Genomic DNA, 21,369 nt, shown 5'->3' with positions numbered 1-21,369 from the left:
GAATCGTAAGAGTCATGCTTTCGACGTATTAAAAGCATTTGTAAATGTGACCCACCGTGGTCTGGATTCACAAGAAGTTAATCTTTAAACTATGTAAAAGTATGTTTCGTTCAGAATTTTTATAATGAGTATTTCTGGTATTTGAATTTGGCCGCCCCAAACAGTCTGTCCACTGGCGGTTGAAGAGGTTGGGACGCTAAAGTCTCACGTACCCACAAGATGAGGGTGTAATGCAACCGCAGGAGTGTCAGATTTCAAAAAAGCTTTACCGGAAAAGGCAAACCATGCAATAATCTTGCTACCGCTCGAGCCAAACCAAGACAAAAGGATATCCACCTTACTTGCTGCAGATCAACAGTTAAGTCACGAAAATAATACTAAACAATTCACTGATCCTTCATCAGAATCACTCAGGGATCCCAGTTGCCACATAGAATGTTTGTTCGATTTATGTCAAAAACTCAGTTTTGTTCGCGGTCATCAGTCACACCAATCTAAACTCAGCACGCGCGGGGCAGTCAGGCCAAAATTAGAAAGTTCATATTACAGTCCGTTAGAAACATGTCAAACAAAGTATACAATCAATCTATAGAATGGTTTTTACATAAATCTTAAAAAAAAAAAAAAAAAAACGAGAATTCCTTTGTGCTTCAGAAATGCGATGGAACAGAGCCGCTCTCACAGTGAACGCGCATGTTCAGCTATGGCAGACCTACTTAATCCCCTCTCATTCGGCGCCCACCTCACAGTAGAAGCATCAAACAAAGTTCTAAAGACTCGTGTCTCGACATCCAGTGTGGAAAGCCCTTAGGAAGCTGGAACATGACAATATCTCACTGCCTCTTCATAGGAATAGTGACGTTTGGAGGTACAACGACCAACCTCAGAGTTTCCTGCTTCCTGGTTGGATTTTTTCTGACAGGTTTTTGCGCTGCTCATATGAGGCTTTCTCTTTCTATATTACTCCCAGACCACCATTCTACTCAAAACATAGACAGTTTTAGAGAGAGAGCTCTGCAGTTTTTTCACTCTATTTCCGACAATTCTCCACAATGAAATAGAAGCTAGCTAGACCAATATGCATAGTCGTCACGTAGCTTGTTTTATCCAGCCTACCAGCTTAGTGGAGTCAGTTGTAGTCAGCTCGCTATCCCCATTGAGACTGTGTCTGTGCCTCCCTAGGTGGGCAAAAACTAAACATGCGTTGGTCCGCCTAGCCAATCTCACTAGGAAAAGACCTCCCCATTCCTGCCATTATTTGAAAGAGATCGTGATACCTCACATCTCAAATAGGGCACTTAATTTAGATCCTCACTTCCAAAGGCAGTCAATGAATTAATCACTGATCAGAATCGTTGATGTGATGGGCCTGACTGAAACAGGCTTAAGCCTGATGAATTTCTGTGTTAAATGAGCCTCACCTCCTGGTTACACTAGTGACATAGTCCCCCGTGCATCCCGCAAAGCGGCAGTGTGCAACATTTACAATAGCGAATTTTCAATTTTACAAAAAAATAAGACATTTTTTCATCTTTTTGAGCTTCTAGTCATGAAATCTATGCAGCCCCTACTCAATCACTTTTTTATAAGCTACGTTTACAGCCTCCTTGGGCCATATACAGCGGTCCCCAGAGTTCCTCTGAATTTCCTATCGGACCTTGTAGTCATAGCAGATAATCATTCAAATTTTTTGGTAGATTTTTAATACTTCACATGGGAAAATCCACAGACCCACTCCAAAAGTTTTCAGGCCATCATCAGACTCAGTGGGTTTTGTCCAAACATTCTCTGGACCTACTCACTGCCACAGTCATACTCTAGACCTAGTTTTGATCGCATGGAATAAATGTTGTAGATCGTAATGTTTTTCGCTTCATAATCCGGACTATCGACCCACCCATTTTATGTACGTTTTGCAAATGCAACAAATAATCGGTCTAGGACCCCACCAAGAGCATAAAAAAGTGCTATAAATCTCAGACAACACCAAAAGATTCCTTTGAGAAAATTGCCCTCTCAAGGACTCCTTCTGCCTCCCAGGACGTCAGAGGACGAAAAATCGTTAAACCATCCTAACTGAGAGGACTCAATTTAACCTTGAGCGCAATACCTAGATGCAGTTGCACCCCTAAAAACTTAAAAACATTTGTCATAAGAAACAGCTCCCTGGATAATAACCAGAAAAAAATACCCGAGCTCTGAAGGCAAGCTTCCAGTAAAATGGAACGAAATGGCGCCACAATTCCAAACTGGAAGTCTTCCGACTTAGCTTGAAAGAACAGGTAAGCGCGTGCAGTTCGAAGAGCCTCACTGCTGCCTCAATCATCCATTTTCTCCAACTTAATTGGAGGAAATAGAACAATCCAAAAATATTTTTTGATACTGTCGCAAAGCTACTAAAAAGTCAGTAATTTCCAAGTGAGGATGGTTCCACGTTATCACTTCAGCAGTAATAAATTCTTATGAACTTCTTTGAGGAAAAGATCATGATCATTAGGAAAGCAAGATTACGGATCCTCTTTAAAGCTGCGTATTCCTCCAAAGCTCAGCTGTCCTGAGTTGCCACAACTCTGCAGACCCAGGATCAAAGAGAGACAATAAGTGTTTTAGTTACTATATCTCTTGACACAATGATGAAAATAATCAGGCCCTCTAAACCTTTCAAGCTGCATACTGACCCTATTCCAACTAAACTACTTAAAGAGCTGCTTCATGTGCTTGGCCCTCCTTATTTGAACATAATAAACGCTCTCTATCCACCGGATGTGTACCAAACTCACTAAAATGGCATTAATAAACCCTCTTGAAAAGCCAAACCTTGACCCAGAAAAATATAAAACAACTATCGGCCTATATCGAATCTTCCATTCCTCTCAAAATTTTTAGAAAAAGTTGTTGCGCAGCAAACTCACTCCTTCCTGAAGACCGAAACAAGTATACGAAATGTTCAGTCTGGTTTTAGGACCCATCATACAAACTGAGGGACTGCACTTGTGAAAGGTGGAAATTACCTTTTAATGGCGTCAGACCGAGGCTCTGCATCTGTCCTCGTGCTACTAGAACCATAGTGCTGCCTTTGATACCATCGATCACCACATTCTTGGAGAGATTGAAACCCAAATTGGTCTACACGGACATATTCTGGCTGGTTTAATCTTAATCTGTCGGAAAGATATCAGTTGTCTCTGTGAATGGTTCTGTCCTCTGACAAATCAACTGTACATTTCGTGTTCCTCAAGGTTCCGTTTTAGGACCACTATTGTTTTTCCACTATATATTTTACCTCTTGGGAATGTCATTCCGAAAACATAGATGTTAACTTTCCTGCTATGCGGATGACACACAGCTGTACATTTCAATGAAACATGGTTGAAGCCCAAAATTGCCCTCCTAGAAGCTGTGTTTCAGACATAAGGAAAGTGATGGCGAAAACGTTCTACTTTTAAACTCGGAACAAAAACAGAGATGCTTGTTCTTAGGTCCAAGAAACAAAGATCTTCTGTTGAATCTGACAATCATCTTGATGGTTTGTAAAGTGCGTCTCAAATTAAAACTGTTAAGGACCTCGGCGTTACTCTGGACCCCTGATCTCTCTGTTGACGAACACCATTCAAGACTGTTTCAAGGACAGCCTTTTTTCCATCTACGTAACATTGCAAAATCAGAGAAAAATTGTTCTGTCCAAATAACGCAGAAAAATGCACCGATGTTTTTGGTTACTTCTAGGTTAGACTACTGCAATGCTCTACTTCCGGCTTACGATTATTTGAGAACATAGCCCAGCAGACAAATCATTACAAACAGTAACCAGCCAAGTAGAAGAGTTACACAAGTCAGAAATAGAGATAAAATTAATCCCTTACCTTTGATGATCGTCATATGGTTGCACTCAGCAGACATTCATTTACTCAATAAATGTTCCTTTTGTTAGATAAAGTCTCTTTATATCCAAAAACCTCAGTTTTGTTAGCGCGTTCTMTTCAGTAATCCACAGGCTCAAACGCAGTCAAAACAGGCAGACAAAAATCCAAATTGTATCCGTAAAGTTCATAGAAACATGTCAAATGATGTTTATATTCAATCCTCAGGTTGTTTTTAGCCTAAATAATCGATCATATTTCAACCGGACAATAACATCATCAATATAAAAAGGTAAACAAGAAAGGTAATCTCGGTCGCGCGCATGAAAAAGCTCTGTGACACTTTAGGGTCCACTCATTCAGACTGSTCTTACTTCCTCATTTTTCAGAATACAAGCCTGAAACAATTTCTAAAGACTGTTGACATCTAGTGGAAGGCATAGGAACTGCAATTTGAGTCCTAAGTCAATGGATACTGTAATGGCATTGAATAGAAAAATAAAAAACAAAAATAAAACTACTTCCCAAATGGATTTTTCTCAGGTTTTCGCCTGCCAAATCAGTTCTGTTATACTCACAGACACTATTTTAAACAGTTTTGAAAACGTAAGTGTTTTCTATCCAAAACTGCCGAGAAGCAGGCAGTTTAATTTGGGCATGCTTTTCATCCAAAATTCAGAATTTTACCCTAGAGAAGTTAAGGAGAAGTGTATCTAAAGTTCCATGCATAACACTTGTATTTTCATCAACATTTATAAAGAGTATTTCTGTAAATTGATGTGGCTCAATGCAAAATCACCGGATGTTTTGGAGGCAAAATATTACTGAACATAAACACGCCAATGTAAACTTAGATTTTTGGATATAAATATGAACTTTATCGAACATACATGTATTGTGTAACATGAAGTCCTATGAGTGTCATCTGATGAAGATCAAAGGTTAGTGACTAATTTAATCTCTATTTATGCTTTTTGCGACTCCTCTCTGACTGGAAAAATGGCCGTGTTTTTCTGTGGCTATGTACTGACCTAACATAATCGTTTGGTGTGCTTTCGTCGTAAAGCCTTTTTGAAATCTGACACGTTGACTGGATTCACAACAAGTGTAGCTTCAATTTGGTGTATTGCATGTGTGATTTCATGAAAGTGAAATTTTTATACTAATTTATTTGAACTTGGAGCTCTGCATTTTCACTGGATGTTGGCCATGCGGTACCCTAGCGTCCCACATATCCCAGAGAGGTTAATGAACAACTGGACTCTATTATAAAAAACATAGATGTTTTTTTCTTTTAAACACCTTGGTTTTACCTTTATAAAACTAGCCAAGTCAGCTAAGAACAAAATCTTATTTACAATGACGGCCTACCGACTGACTCTTCCAAATGTTATATTTAACTATTGGGCCGCTAACCTCTGTGCTGTTATGTTTTGGCTGCTCACTTAGTATGGAGCGTGAGGATTGCCACCCCTTTATTGGTGCTGTGGTTATGTCCCATCAATTTGGTGATGTCACTCTATAGTAATAATCATATTATACATACCACAGTCTGTATCCAGAAGCAATTTTATTTTTTACCTTAGCAGGAATGATATTGGCCTACCTATAGTGAGGAATCTCTCCTTTTCCCCGCTTACCTTGATAACGACTGAGCGATGGGGAGAGCTAGGGATCAAACCACTAGGGCCAGGCTGTCAAAACTCTTCCAACGGGCAGCCGAGTGCTCTGCGGGTTTTCGCCCTCCCTTGTACTTGATTGATGAGATTAACTATCTACTAATAGTTAGGAACTCCCCACACCTGTTGTCTAGGGCTTTATTGAAAGGAAAAACCAAAAACCTGGCCAGACACCTAGGCCCTGCCGTGGAATGAGTTTGCACCCCTGCCATAGGGGAGTCTATAATAGGAAGGGACTTGTGCCTCCTTTATTTGCTAAGGGAAACCTGTAATCATACCCAAGATAACTTCTTCACGATACCTACAATTAGACGGCAAGTTATTGAACATCTTCCTACATCTGGAAGCTTGCTTCACCGTGCATATACGCACATCTTATGCGGGTTCAAAAAAAAATATTTGCGCAAAGAAATGGGAGTCGACATGGAAGGAGTCAAGGAATTCACTCTCTACCAGTACAGGCATTGGATTGGACCAAGACTGCATGTTTAAAAAAACAATGGATAAGCTGAGTTAAAAATCCAAGATTTAAAGCAGGCTTTTTTGTTTTTGAAATAGATCTAGGCTCTCCCTATAAATAGCAGAAAACAGATTGTACAGACAACTTCCCTGAACAGTTGTTGACACTATTTACCAGATTGCAGCAGCCACTACTCTTAACCTTCTACCATAGCGCCATTCACTTATATCACAGTGACAGTGTTTAATACTCTGCAGCCTGAATTGAAGAAAGTTGACTGGCCTCATATAAAGTCTCGTAGATCAGTTAATTATTCAAATCAAGTGGGCTGGAGGGAGGAGAACCCGTCCATGTGCCCTGGGAACTACAACAAAGGAAACTGCGAACGGCTTGTAGGGAATGCAATAAAGAAATGCAGGGGGGCTGCGGACAGAAGAAACTGCACTTCGCTGGAGCAAACCAATGTCCTGCAGACACACCAACAATCTTACATTCCTTTCCCCTCTGCCGTATGCAATTCAGCAAGCGAGGCGGAGGTACTGAGTAAAATGCCAGTTGTAGCATTGAGGAGGATACCTGGCCTGTACATCTACAAAAGCCATTAAGTGGTGAAAGAAGACCCAACTAATCAAGAGAAAGGGGCTAAAATTGCAGAAGGAGATGTGTGCATTGCACACAGGAAGGGCAGACAGAAGCACTTCTTCCTCCATCTCCACATACACGAGCTTCTTCAGCTGTTTGAAACCTGCATGCGTGCGTAAACTGCCAACACCCTTGTGACATTACTAGATTTTCTGCTTCGTGCATCAAAAGTGCCATTAGCCTTATCTTGTGTGGATCAGGGTTTTTTCTGGATCAAAGACAGGGGCTTACGCTCCGGGGGCTGTGGTCGTGGTCTGTTGGACCACAGACCAACATTTGTGAATTTCTAAGAGTCCGCACACTTATAAAAGCAAATTTCCAATGATTTGCCACACATTCTGCAATTGAGATGAACGGGAATTGGAGCCTTTTTAAAGCGATTTTCCTGCCTTTTGCCTGGCCTATGCAGTTTAATAATGTTTTGCTCAAACTAAACTGAATAAATGTATATGTATATAGAAATTTAATTCACTCCTAATTTCTATTTCAGTGATTGGTTAGTTCTCCAAAAGATATCTACATACTGTTATATCTGGTTTTCAGTGTTAAATTCTTACCACAGAAAGCAAGTTATGTCCCCATCCAGAAAATGAATGACAGCTCTGTAGTTATAGACATTAGCGTCCCGCAAAAAAAATAGCCATTAAGGTGGATGCCCCCACAAGTCGATTTCACTTGGCAGATTAAACCCTGATACACAGCTTCTCCTTTTACAAGAGTGAAAAATGTAGCTATGAAACAAGTCCTTGTCAACAAACAGGCTTAGGACTAGCCTACATGTCAGTTGCACAATCTGATTGGTGCAAGGGGCTAGACTAGACAGGACCAGGCCAACTGTCTTTGTTTGGCTTGTCCGAGAACTGGGACGCCAGTCACACGGTTCCCATTCACTATCAACAAGTCAAAGCTTTTGTGGGAACCCACAGTTTCCAGTGCCAAGCACAAATATCTCAAGGACAGAAGATTTCAAAGCTACCCCCTAATATCCGCTCACCTTTTTTGATATCATTGTCATTTTGGAGTAACATTATCAGAGGACAAAAGTGGTTGGGGAATGTTAGGTATTCACTCTGTGGGCATTCAATTAGGAACATTCCAGGAGAGCGCTCACCCCTTTCAAAAGGTCAATGGGTGCCATGAAGAATACCAACTCCCGAGTGGTACAGCGGTCTAAGGCACTGCATCTCAGTGCAAGAGGCAACACTACAGTCCCCTGGTTCGAATCTATGCTGTATCACATCCGGCTATGAGGGCGGCGCACAATTGGCCCAGCGCCGTCCGGGTTTGGCCGGGGTAAGCCGTCATTGTAAATAAGAATTTGTTCTTAACTGACTTGCCTAGTTAAATAAAGGTTAAATAAAAATAAAAACCACAGGTGGGGCGCAGGAAGCCGGTGGCCATGAGAGATCAGTTTCATGGAATATTCTGAAGATAGGAATGTTGGACAAATACAGGGATACAAACTGGTGATGTACCAAAAAGGTGAAGATGAGAGTTTGTAAAATGCAAGAAAAATGTGCCAATTTTCAGAGTGGGGTTGTCACAATAGCAACATTTTACTAATAATGTGATACTTGGCCTGGTATCACAATAGTAGTATCATGATACCACAGAGTTTGCGCCCCCCCACCATCACGATACCACAGGGTTTGCGCCCCCCCACCATCACGATACCAAGGACACCTGTTCCAATTCTATATGTTCAGCACGTGTGCTGCACAAAAACATGTTCCTGACATTCACACCTCTACTCAATCCAACACATTGAATGCTATTTATCCCTTTTTMCAGTGCCATCCACATTTTTGCATAGCCAATGTAAGTTGTTAGCTAGCTAGCCAGGTAACATGACAAAACAAGAGTTTGTTGCGGGATGAGGTAACTTCGGTAATATGGGGCATAACTTTTGAGCGGTTTCCAGTGATATAAAGGCACAAGCATGACTGTTACTGTGGTCCGCTTTTCCTCTATGGCTGTGGCACTCTGACGCTGCGTGACAGCGAAGCCTATTCAGACGGGCCTGCTTGTTACAGGCAAWATTAAAAAGACATGCCGCACCAATAATTAAACAAATGTAACAAAATAAAGTACTGCCTGCACACCCCAGCTAAATAACATTTTAAAACTGATAGAGAGATGCACAGAAAGAACAGACGGAGAAAAGCAGCTGAGTAGACTAATGGCTGGTTAAGGGATGCGGCTGACTGCTCACAGCTGCCACACGTGATATTGGATGAAGCACTCATTCTGATATGCCATATCTGGCATCGTACTCTGATATTCTAGTTGTAGGACACGTGGGGATGCATTCTGTGCGCAGTCATTTTGAGAGAGAGAGAAGGTAGTGATCACACCAGGGGAAGATCTGTTTGAACCGCTCTTGTATTGCTCAATGGGTAATATACTGAGTCTGCAAACATGGTCAACACCCCCATCCCCCCTTACGGATCTACACGATTCACATGGATGACCTATTTTGAGATCAATCTGGAGGTGAAAGAAACACCCGTTAGGCAAGGTGCTGGCTAGCGGAGCAGAACACTTGAAAAATAAAAAGGAGAGCTGCACACCAGGAACTCCGATGCAATGATTTTATAACCAACATGTTGACAGAAATAGCTGTCTTCATCGGGGTATAATGGTGAAGAGATCAAAACAATGAATAAATTGGCATCCCTGCAAATATGTAAAAAAAAGGTGCAACCACCAACTGCCTTGGTTAGGGGCTGAAGGAAAAGCAGTCAACAATTTAAAGAGAGARGCCAGACAAAGCCAACCAGGGGGGTTAACCAGTTAACCAGACTGCCCAGGAGGCAATCTGGTTAACTCTTAGGTTTTTGAGTCATTGAAATTATTATTGTGACAGGAGGTGCTGCCCATCCATTGAATTGCAGCAGGATGCAGGGCTTGAATTAGGGTTATACTCAGCTAAATTTGAGACTAGAAAAAAAAATAAAAAAAAATAAAAGACGTACTGGTGTGCACCAAACAAAAAAAAAAAAATCTGCATGAAACGAACATGGGGTTCAAAATGAAAGATGGGGCACCCAGCATTGTAATCCTCCAGTTAACATATTATACACACACATCTCAACAAAGAAATAGGTTCAAATTGTGCCAAGTGGGAGCAGGGTTTTAATTAGGGTTTAGACAGCTGTGAAGATTAGATGCTGTCAAATAGCTCGCCTCTACCCAGGTGACGGCACATTCAATGAGCTTTGTTGGATTGCAGTCGAGATATCCAGGTAAATTATTTTGCCACCACTGCAGCCCCCACACTGGCTCAACTCTCATTTTCAAGCGGGTGGGCAGGATGGGTGCGAACATAAAGGAGTAGAACAATCCCCTCAGCCCAGGGAAAAGCGAGATGGTACAAAAAAAATAACCTGCGTTCCCACACTTCTAAACGAAAAAGCTTGGACGTTTCAATGCAGCGTTCTACTACATAAAAATGAAGTCTRCTCATGGAATAAAGTGGGTTAAATTTACAGCACTAAGTACCTAATTTAGTTAGGCAAACTCAACTGGTCATTGCTAACTTCGCATGTTTTATTTTAGTCACACGAAACAAATCATTGATTGTGGACCATGCAAAGAAAACATGTAACGTTACGTTAGCTAACTAGCTGGGTTAGGGTTGTTATGCAGTTAGCTTAGCAAACTGACGTTAGCTATTTTAGCAAACTGACAACAAAACATGCCTTTTTTTTTTTTTACTTTGTCATAGATAATGGTTCTAGCTAGCTAACATGCCAGGCAATTCAAATTAATTCCTTAATATACATTAGTCAACGACTAACTAGTTAGCCAGTTATAACGTTAGGTTAGCTATCTGACTGCGTTTACGTTACAGAGCAAACGTTAAGCTAGCTACTGTAACGTTAGGTACCTAACTAGCTAACGTTAGGTTATACACCAACCCCCATTCTCGCGAACCACCCATTCCACTCCACCCTAACACCCCTCCCCATATCACCCCCCTGAAATGCAGCTAAATCCAACTTTTGACCATTTCTTACCTGGAGTTAGCCTGTGCTCTCCTCCCATAGCCGGGGGAGACATCGAGTGTGATGATGGGCAGTCAACTGGCGGACGGAGGTTGCACCTTTGAGGGGACGGAGTGCTTGGAGCCCCCGGTAGTGCATTGCACCTTCTTCGCTTAGGAGACTGAGGACTGAGTAGGGCCTCAAACTCCGTCGAGCGCTTTAACGTAGCTCCACACGCCATGGTGCCTGCTCAAAAGAGACAACGAAGATGTACGATAGATAAACGAAAAATATCTTCTAAAAATGCTGTAGTCTACTTTCTCTTTTCCGTTTCCCTCTCTTCACAACAACGGTTTGCCGAAACCGGGATAGTGAGCCAGCCAACTGCGGTGCCTATCGACTGAATTTCTAAAACGTCACAAGGGCCGACCGTACCATTCTACAAAAATAGGGAGAATTTAGATTTCGGAAAATAAATTATTCAGGTAAAATGTTTCGTATAGAGCATAATTGTGATATTTCGATTTTATTTTAGATTTTATCCATTCAACATACATGGGTGGTAAATTTGGTCAATGATGTACTACTTTACACGTTTATTGTTGTCATCCACCCCTTTTCTTTTATGACGACTGTTTTCAGTTTAACTCAAATTTGAGGTTAACGAGAGCACCCGATTGTTTTCTAATCGGTTGACTAGAGTGATTTTTCTGCTCCTTTTATCAGGTAGGCCACAGTTTATCTGTTGTCTATCATGTTCTTTATAAATACTAAATCAAAACACTGTATTCCCTCTTTACACTTGACATACATCAATGAAAACCAAAGGCATTTCAAATGTCCCTTCACTTCCCATCAATTATGTCTTTTTAAATTACTGTTGAGCAACTCAAGCAAGAGCACCAGATCTGTTGGTGCTCTTTCCAACTACATTGTTTATTGCCAAGCCAAACATGACAGTGAGTGACGGTTACGCATGATAGCCTGAGTGCCAGTCTGTTTTTGCTGTYTCTAGATGCTCAATTTAATTAGTTCTTGTTACTTTGCAGTCTCACCTCCCTTCTTGCTTTTTGCCTTCATATTATTTCATCCATGTTTTTTCAATATTGCAAAGAATATCACAGGGAAAACCTTTGAACCACAAATTGATAGATTTGGCTAAGGCTCCTCATAGGTTAATATGCCACTGTCTCTGCAAGAATACAGCCTAAACATTTGCTAATTGTGATGCATTTAATTACATACTGAGTCCATTGTGACACTACAGGTGAAATGCGTTGTGTACCATGTAGCCTAGTGCCCTCTGCACATGGGAGGCTTCTTTTTGCATGGTGGACGTTAGCATATCATGTCATTAAAGGTGTCTCCCCATGGCTTTTCTCTCTACCATTGTCTATTAGAAGTTCACGCAGTCTAAGTGATCCTCAATGGTCACTGACACTGAGGCAATATGTAGTAGCTGCAAGCTCACTGTGTGTGGATAGAAGGGGTGATACCACAGCTCACACCAGACACATTTATTCATGTGATGCACAGTTGAGGAGGCTCTCAGCTAAATGAATCAAGTTTACATTTGAGCACTTCACCCCCCACAAAGCGTTAGTTGGGCCTGGCACAATGTAGATCTACAGGCTTTGTGTTCTTTTTCTGCAGAGCAATTGAATGTGTCCTTTTAGATTCATATATCCTCATATTTTTATTCAGAGTGTAAAATGTCATGTGTGGTTGCACATAAACATTGAAGTCAAATCATTAGTGAGTTATCCATTGTGTTTCTGGTCCCTAGTACCTGAGACGGTCGTGCTTTATGTATTGACATGGATTTGTTCTCCGTGGTAGTCTTGTCTGCCACCTTGCCTTAAAGGCCCAGTGCAGTCAAAAACTTGATTTCCCTGGGTATTTTATATATATATTTCCACACTATGAGGTTGGAATTGTTAAAATTATGATAATGCCCTTTTAGTGTAAGAGCTGTTTGAAAACACAGTTTTGGCCTGCCTGCATGGTGACATCACCAGGCAGTACATTAGTTAATAGACCATTAAATGGGTTGGTTGTTTAGCAACAAAACCGACACGTGCAACTATGGGGCAAAACAGACGGGGTAAACTATATTTCGTCACCAAATGTTTATTGAAAACATAAATACATTTGCACAATGAGCACTTATTCTCTCTCAAATACATTGTTACAGTTGTTGGTTAGCTAGCTGGCGAATTTGAGCCAAATTAACATTGACATGAAATAAGTCAAAACACCGCAAAACAAGACATGGTATCAAGAACAAGATACAACTAGCTGAAACGAGCCACCTATGATTCCCCACATGGCAGCTTCTTGTCATTGTTGCTAGCTATCTGACTGTTCATAATCATAACTAAACAGTGCTTCAAAACAAATGTTCTTTGTCACATGCTTTGTAAACAACAGGTGTAGACTAACAGTGAAATGCTTACTTAAGGGTCTTTTTCCAACAATGCAGTTTATTTTTTTATTTGTATTTATTTTATTTAACCTTTATTTAACTAGGCAAGCCAGTTGAGAACAAATTCTTATTTTCAATGACGGCCTGGGAACAGTGGATTAACTGCCTTGTTCAGGGGCAGAACGACAGATTTGTACCTTGTCAGCTCGGGGGTTTGATCTAGAAACTTTTCAGTTACTGGCCCAGTGCTCTATCCACTAGACTACCTGCCGCCCCGTTAAAGATAAAGATTTTTTTTTAATTACTAGAAATAGTGACACAAGGTATAAATACACAGTGAATAACAAGTACAAATAACATGGCTATATACCGGGAGTACCAGTACCGAGTCGATGTGCAGGGATACCAGGAAATTGAGGTAGCTATGTACACATAGGTATGGGTAAAGTGACTAGGCAACAGGATAGATAATAGACTGAGCTGTAGCAGCAGCATATTATGGTGAGTGTGTGTGTATATGGTATCAGTATGCATGTTATGTATGTGGGCATATTTAGTGTGTGTGTGTGTGTGTGTGTGTGTGTGTAAGTATGTGTATAGGTAGTGTCCAGTGTGTGTCAGTGCAAGATAGTTAGTTCAAAAAGGGTAAATTCAGGTAGTCTGGGTAGCCATTTGATTAGCTATTTAGCAGTCTTATGTTCAGGGTCCTGTTGGTTCCAGTCTTGGTGCACTGGTAACGCTTGCTATGCAGTAGCAGATAAAACAGTCTATGGCTTGGATGGCTGGAGTCTTTGACAATTTTTGGAGCTTTCCTCTGACACCGCCTGGTATAGAGGTCCTGAATGGCAGGGAGCTTGCCCCTAGTGATGTACTGGGCCGTACTCACCACCCTCTGTAGCGCCTTGCGGTCCGGTGCCTTGCAGTTGCCGTGCCAAGCGGTGATGCAGCTAGTCAAGATGCTATCAATGGTGCAGCTGTAGAACTTTTTGAGGATCTGAGAGCCCATGCCAAATCTTTTCAGCCTCCTGAGGCGGGAGAGGCACTGTCGTTCCTTCTTCACAACAGTGTAGGTGTGTTTAGACCATGTTAATTCCTTAGTGATGTAAACACAGAGGAACTTGAACGTTCTCGACCCACTCCACTACAGCCCCATCGATGTGGATGGGGGCGTGCTTGCCCCTCTGTTTCCTGTAGTCTACGATTAGCTCCTTTGTCTTGCTGACGTTGAGGTAGAGGTTGTTGTCTCTGACCTTCTCACTGAAGGCTGCCTCGTAGTTGTTGATTATTCCTACCACCGTCGTTTCGTCAGCAAACTTGATGATGGTGTTGGAGTCATGTGCGACCACACAGTTGTGGGTGAACAGGGAGTACAGGAGGGGACTAAGCACATACCCTTGAGGGGCCCCTGTGTTGATGGCCAGCGTTGCAAATGTGTTGTTGCCTACCCTCGCTGCCTGAAGGCAGCCCGTCATGAAGTCCAGGATCCAGTTGCAGGAGTAGATGTTCCGTCCCATGGTCCAGAGCTTGATGCTGAGCTTGGAGGGGACTATGGTGTTGAATGCTGAGTTGTAATCAATGAACAGCATTCTTACATAGGTATTCCTTTTGTCCAGGTTGGTGAGGGTTGTGTGGAGTGCAATAGAGATTGCGTCATCTGTGGATCTGTTGGGGGGGTATGCGAATTGGAGGTGTCTGGGATGATGATGTTGATGTGAGTCAAACCAGCCTTTCAACGTATTTCATGGCTATAACTGTGAGTGCTACGCGGGCGATAGTCATTTAGGTAGGTTACCTTGGTGTTCTTGGGCAAGAGGACTATTGTGGTCTGCTTGAAACAAGCAGTGCAAGATCACCTAGTCGTTTCTGCTACGGAGAGCGAGATCACCCAGTCGTTTCTGCTACGGAGAGCAAGATCACCCAGTCGTTCCGGCCACATCAATGCCTGCGCATAATTTGTGACATTGTCAGACAACCCATCTATAAGAAAGAGAGTTTGAAACCTCTCTGCCAATAAGAGCCAGTTTTCAGTTTTCCCCTCCCCACTCAGACCCCTCCCAGACAGTTGTTGCAAAAGTCTTGCTTGAGAAATTGTTCTTTGCTAAGAAGCTATTTTTGTTTATTTTCAATTAAAATGGTYGAAAGTAATCACAGTAAGGTACTTACTTGTTTCCCAGAAATGACTCAGTATCTCTCTCRATCTAGTCTCTGCCATCTCACCACCTCACATAAACCATGCTGTCTGTCCTTTTTTCCCACTGTTCTCTGACCTGAAATGGCAGGCTCCCTGTCTCCAGGCTGTCATTTGTGTTCAGAAGGATTGTCCTCTTGAGGGAGGTGGGACTATAAACACATAACACAATACTAGTACCCATGCACATTGACTAATTGTAACTCGTTATTGTTATTCACTGTGTATTTATTTCTCGTATCAATAAAATAAATACAAATTTAAAAAATAAACTGCATTGTTGGAAAAGGACCCGTAAGTAAGCATTAAACTGTTAGTCTACACCTGTTGTTTAAGCATGTGACAAATAAAATGTTATTTTGATTTGATTTTACTTAGACCACCTACAAGACAAAACATCTACCTTTGTGTTTGATTGTTTTGTGATTGATCTACTAAAATGACTTGTGAACTATAGTTGCCATTTGTAGTGTTCTATAGAAAAAAGTGTTCTAGTCTCTGTGTTGTGTGACATTATCTTTCTGACCTGTGCCCCACTTATCTCGACCAGTGGCGTAGCCAGAAATTTGTTGTTGGGTGGGCCTGCAGAAATTTGACCTGGCCCCCAATTTTATTTTAGACATTTTGCCATGGAACAGAGACAAATGTGCAGTTTATAGCTAATCTTATTCTACACATTTTGGCATGTTGCTGTTTTAAAGCAAATTTCCTGCAATTCTACACATTTTGCCATAGGATAGAGAGGAACATGTGCAGTTTTTTTGCTCATCTCATGCTATTCTACTTATTTTGCCATGAAGCTGAGAGAAAATGTAGGATTTTTAAAGCTAAAATATAGGTGTGTTGACTGTGATAAAGGCACTGGATTATGAGCTGTCTTGTTTGCTAAATGAACAAATGAAATAGGTAGTGGCATGGTGCATATAGCCATAAAAGCACAGTGACATATGCCTCAATGTAGTCATATTCGTTGCTCATTGGGGGTGTGGCTTTCAGTTAGTTCTTTTTGGCATGTGATGTCATTCCATGTCATCTGTTCCGTTATATTTAATCAAATCTGACTAACCCAGTGTACTGCTTGCTATGAATTCTGATTGTCCTTTTACCTAAATATGCAAACACTATGTTCCATTTGGAACACTGACAAGTAAAGAGCATAAAAAAATATCTAAATAAATAATACAAAATCTGAGTGGACTTCTTCTTTTTTTCTGATTGGACCCACCCAGGCTCAGCCTTTCCTACACCTCTGATCTCGACACTGCTTGCAGTCACATGTGGAGGACATTGTTTACAATCCACAGGGCCTCTATTCAGGACAGGTATTTATGTGCAGATGGGAACCCGTCAGGATCCTCTTCTGGACGCTAAAGGACAAACACTCAAGCGAAAACAAGCATAGGATACACATAGCTATCTACATTTACACTGCCAACACCAACAATGCTGTTGTTTTCTCAAAGGTGTTAATTTGGGATATTTCACAATTTCTACTGGTTTATCATGTCCCTTGGACAAATAATAAAATAATATTTTCTCTGAGTGACTTGGCTTGTAGGTGGGTCATCACAATTTATGGTAACATGGTCGATATCTTTGTTTTAGTCCCTGTTATCACAGTACATTTTAGAGACATTACCTCCTTATCACTATGAACACAACAGAAGAAACACAAGTTCACAACACTGCTATATCCCTGATATACAGTAAGCCTCCCAACCCTTCTCATTKTCCAGTCATGTCCAGCTGCTGCTTGCCAACCATTTCTGAGACTGTGTTCGGTCGGCAGCTAACGAGTCTGGGCGCCTCACTCTCGGAGTGCGCGCTACAGCTGTTGCTGTCGCCTAAGGGAAGGGTAGTGGTCGTGTCTTCCCCTACGTGCCTCTGGCAGCACCCCAGCCCCTCACTCAGGCCCCCCAACAGCCGCATCAGTGCCAACCTCAGCTCCCGGCAGCGCAGGGCATACAGCAGTGGGTTGACGGCTGAGTTGACCAGGCACATGGTGCTGCAGAAAGCAAAGGCCCTCTGCTGGACGTGTGTGAGCTGCACCGAGACATCTGCCAGCATGAAGGAGAGGGTCGGCAGCCAACAGCCCACCATGATAAGCAGAATCAGGCCCAGGGTACGTGCCAACCGAATGTCCAGCCGCATGCGGGCCTGACCACGGGTAGGCGCTCCCTGGAGGCCCGTCATGGAGGCCTCATGCCGATTGGCCTTCCACAGGATCAGGGTGTAGGCGCTCAGGATGAGTGACAGCAGCACCAGGATGAAGCTGGCCCAGCAGGCCAGGTAGCGGTGGTCGATGTATGGGAAGAGGCGCGAGCAGGGCGGGCATGGCCCTGTGGGGCACCTCCAGCCCATCAGAGGGAGGAAGGAGATGAGGATGGTGGTGCTCCACAGGGCAAGGAGAGCAAACAGGGCCCTGCGGCGCGTTAACACCACTTTATAACTCGCCGCCTGATGTATACACAGATAGCGGTCCAGAGCAGTCAGCAGAAGACTACCCACCGAGCCGGTGAAAGCCATCGTCACCCCGCCCAGCTTGAAGAGGTAGGCGTCGGGCCCGTCAAGGCGGTGGAACAGGTGGAAGTCCAGGAAGCTGGTGGTGAAGAAGCAGCTGGCAAAGACGTCGGCCAGGGCCAGGCTTCCGATGAAGAGGTAGGAGGGACGCCGTCGCAGGGTGGCGGTGGCGGCGATCACACCCAGGACCAACGCATTCTCCAGGAAAGTGAAGGGTCCGGCCAGGAAACAGATGGAGCCGATGGCTGTCTTCTCCGCCTCAACCAGAACCATATAGTACTTCCGGTCCACACACGACTGGTTGACTGTTGACACAGGAATACAATTCAGACATCAGTGATTGGCTTATGTTGTATGGCAGCCAATGTGAACTCACATTACCAATCATCATCATCATATGTAATATTTATTTTTAATATCAAAGAATATTTAAAGAGATGCAGTTATTGTATTATAAGTTATTCTATTTAAAATATGATGACAATATTCTAATATACATACCCAGAGCTGATGTGGGGGTGCTGCCATTGTCTTCGGACATCATGGCCCCTACAGGCTTGTCCCATCCATCCATCTCTTATAGGTCAGGGGTTAGCTCTGAGATCTACTTAGAGGTGCAGAGGGGAAATGTATGAACATTGTTCTCATACTGTATGTACCCATAGAAATTCAGATGGGTCGAAAGTCATCAGACAGTACCAAGTATGACCACTGGATGGAGACATTATCTGATTACTTAAACAGAACTTCCTGAATGGTGCATCTTAAATTGTACATCCTTTTCGCATTCCCGTTCCCCGCTTCCTTCTCAAAACGCATTTGAGGAGACGGTCCAAGGGGAGGAACCTCTGACCCTTTCCTCCAATGCGTTGTCAGAAGGAGTTGCCTCCTAATTGCCACCTTCCTGAATCCTTTCAGGGTCTCTTTATGGCGAAAATATGCTAATAAATGGCTTGTGAATGTGTTTATTCAAAACCAATTATTGTTCTATTTTTTATTATCGTTGAYATTTTTTTCTCTGCTGTAAATTGACAGAGTATTGTTTTGAGGTGATGAAACAGGTCCGTGTGTTCAAATATATTCCTATTAGAAGAAAATGAAATCCACCAAAAACAAGCTTCAGACATTCTGTGGAAACATAACCATTTAAACACGGGGACCTGTTTGATTACCTCAAAACAATACTCTGTCTATTTACAGCAGAGAAAAATCCATCCCTTCTAGCCCACCTCAAGAGGCACGGTAAAAACAAACACATTATCAATAGACATAAAGCTACCTCTAGATATCTCTCACTTCGACCTTGAGGCTCTCACTTGAAGTGAATGAATTGGGTGGTGACTTCCTGAGAAAAAATATATACATTTTTATCATTAATGGAGACAACGATGTGATTCATAGTAAACCACATGAGTGGGCTTGGTGGAAAGAGCCTTGCAGATGGCCTCTGGTCATCATTTCCAGCTGTTGATGGAAGTACATTAGGTTAGAAAGACAGTGTTGAGTTGGGTCTCACCAGGCCACGGTCATTAAGGTCTAGTACAGTCAGACTAAGCTTGGAAAGCATATCCTCATCCTCTCTATGCACTATAGCAAGGGTCCCCAATTACATTAAGCCATGGGCCGATTTTCTTCATGAGCGGATGGTCGGGGGTCCCGAAACATAATTATAAATAATTTGTACAAATTGACCTCAAGTAGCCCAAATAGATACAGTATTTGACAAAAATAAAATAATTTCAAACCTTGATTACATTGGGATATGATCGCATACACCGAGTGTACAAAACATTAGGAACCCCTGCTCTTTCCATGACTTAGACTGAGTGCCATTCAGAGTGTGAGTGGGCAAGACAACATTTCTAAGTGCCTTTGAACTGAGTATGGTAGTAGGTGCCAGGCGCACCGGTTTGAGTGTGTCAAGAACTGCAACGCTCCTGGGTTTTTCGAGCTCAACAGTTTCCCGTGTGTATCAAGAATGTTCCCCCAAAGGACATCCAGCCAACTTGACACAACTGTGGGACACATTTGGCCAGCATCTTTGTGGAGCGCTTTTGACACTGAGTCCATGCCCCGAYGAATTGAGGCTATTCTGAGGGCAAAAGTGGGTCCAAATTCAATATTAGGAAGGTGTATGTCTCCCCTATATATGCGTGGGAATACTTAGGAACATATTTCCAAAATGGAAATAACTTTGAGCTGATTTCCTAGTGATTTTACGGATCAAAATGTAAATATTGCTCCCAGCGTTGATCAAAGCTCAGAATGCTTGTATTCTTGATCTGACTGAGTTCTGATCGCGCTTGCCTCTATGGAAACAAGTGGAATAATGTTTGCCTGCGCCCCCCTGGATTTGCCTCCCTGAAGTGAAACAAACTACCCCAGCTCGCAGTCGGCTCAATAGGCAACTAGTCTAGAGATGCTGCTGACATTGTGCAAACTCACTGCACACCCCTCTACTCCTCAATGCAGAAGAAGTGCAGAATATATCATTTGTTTCCTGTGTACACACTTTGTCTCCTGAATACAAACCTACATGCTCCCTTGAGAACCTTTAGGATCTCGAAATGAAGTCAGTTGGCACTCTGAAGTTGAGCCAGACCAGGATGAAGTGGGCCTACCTGCGGCGACAGGTGTGGTAGAGACTTCCAGCGTTTGCTCTGTGAATCCTGCCGGAGATTATTTTGATCCGGTAGGAGTGAGATTTTTGGAAAAAGTGGATTCCTGCTTTTTGGCTGTTGTGTCAAGCTGGGTAAAGGACAAACTGGGAATGGTTAGATCTGTGAAAGTTTTGAGGAGTGGAATTTTTTTCTTTTTGTGCATCCTCRGCCCAGAGGAAGCGGGTGCAACCTGTGTAGTGCTTTGTTCTCTGGAGCAGGGCACCGCTAAAAGGAGTGATCAGTGGGGTAACATTGATTGTAGAGGTGGATCAAATGAAAAATAATATTCCTGGTGTTTGTGACACCTGTCTTTTGGTGAGACCCGGTAGACCCGGTGGAAATGACGAGACTGAGAATACCTTGTCTGTCTTGTTGAGCTTTGACACAGAGGTTAAGTTATATTTGCTATTCTGTGCGGGCCTATGTTACGAACCCGCTACAGTGATTTAGGTGCCAAGAATTCGGACATGTTGTAGAAGGGAGTTCCCACGATGTGAGAAATGTTTAGGAGGACATAGTCAGAGGGAGTGTACAGTTGGGATAGAGAAGGCACTGTGTGACAACTGTGGGGGTGTCCATGCAGCAGGTGATCCAAAGTGCCCTGTGTAAGAGAGACAGGTTGAGATTTGCCAGAGTTACAGTGGGGCAGAAAGTTTCCTATGCTGTGGCAGTGAAGAGAGTAGAGGATAGCCCAAGGGTGAGTGACTCGACTGGGAGCCCGCCAGTGAGTAGGCCTGAAGAGAGGGATCCAGACAGGATGAGTAAGGTTGGATTTCTTGCATTTATAGCCATGGTGATCAACTGCACTGCGCTGATGAAGTTGGATCTAGTAGTTGCAGCAGCAGATTTTAGAGCAGAAGATCTACATGAGGTTTTCAGAGAAGGGGTTCCATCCTCCCAGGCCAATGTCCTGGTGTACGATCGTAGATGGGGAGGGGGGGGTTGGGGA

General features: G+C 42.8%; 2 protein-coding genes across 6 annotated transcripts in view; both read right to left on the bottom strand.

The window, feature by feature from the left end:
• Positions 1–11,044, bottom strand: part of LOC111958928 (akirin-1) — a 24,443-nt gene extending 13,399 nt beyond the window's left edge. For both annotated transcript variants that reach the window (XM_023980303.2, XM_023980304.2), the window contains exon 1: positions 10,661–11,044. In XM_023980303.2, coding sequence (XP_023836071.1) covers positions 10,661–10,868 — 208 coding nt within the window. In that variant the 5' untranslated portion in view covers positions 10,869–11,044. The remainder of the gene's footprint in view (positions 1–10,660) is intronic.
• Positions 11,045–12,741: 1,697 nt separating this feature from the next.
• Positions 12,742–21,369, bottom strand: part of LOC111958729 (cannabinoid receptor 2-like) — a 13,532-nt gene continuing 4,904 nt past the window's right edge. The window contains exons 2-4 of one of the 4 annotated variants that reach the window (XM_070437386.1): positions 19,040–19,105; positions 18,262–18,367; positions 12,742–18,065 (exon numbers count right to left, since the gene is read on the bottom strand). In XM_070437386.1, coding sequence (XP_070293487.1) covers positions 16,966–18,065; positions 18,262–18,334 — 1,173 coding nt within the window. In that variant the 5' untranslated portion in view covers positions 18,335–18,367; positions 19,040–19,105 and the 3' untranslated portion in view covers positions 12,742–16,965. The remainder of the gene's footprint in view (positions 18,066–18,261; positions 18,368–19,039; positions 19,106–21,369) is intronic. The other 3 variants (XM_023979974.2, XM_070437387.1, XM_023979972.2) reach the window with 3 other exon arrangements.

The sequence above is a fragment of the Salvelinus sp. IW2-2015 genome, linkage group LG35 (assembly GCF_002910315.2).
Source record: "Salvelinus sp. IW2-2015 linkage group LG35, ASM291031v2, whole genome shotgun sequence".
In the NCBI taxonomy this organism is placed as follows: domain Eukaryota; kingdom Metazoa; phylum Chordata; class Actinopteri; order Salmoniformes; family Salmonidae; genus Salvelinus; species Salvelinus sp. IW2-2015.
The sequence above is the reverse complement of the archived record's forward strand: the minus strand, read 5'-3'. Positions and strand labels throughout refer to the sequence as shown.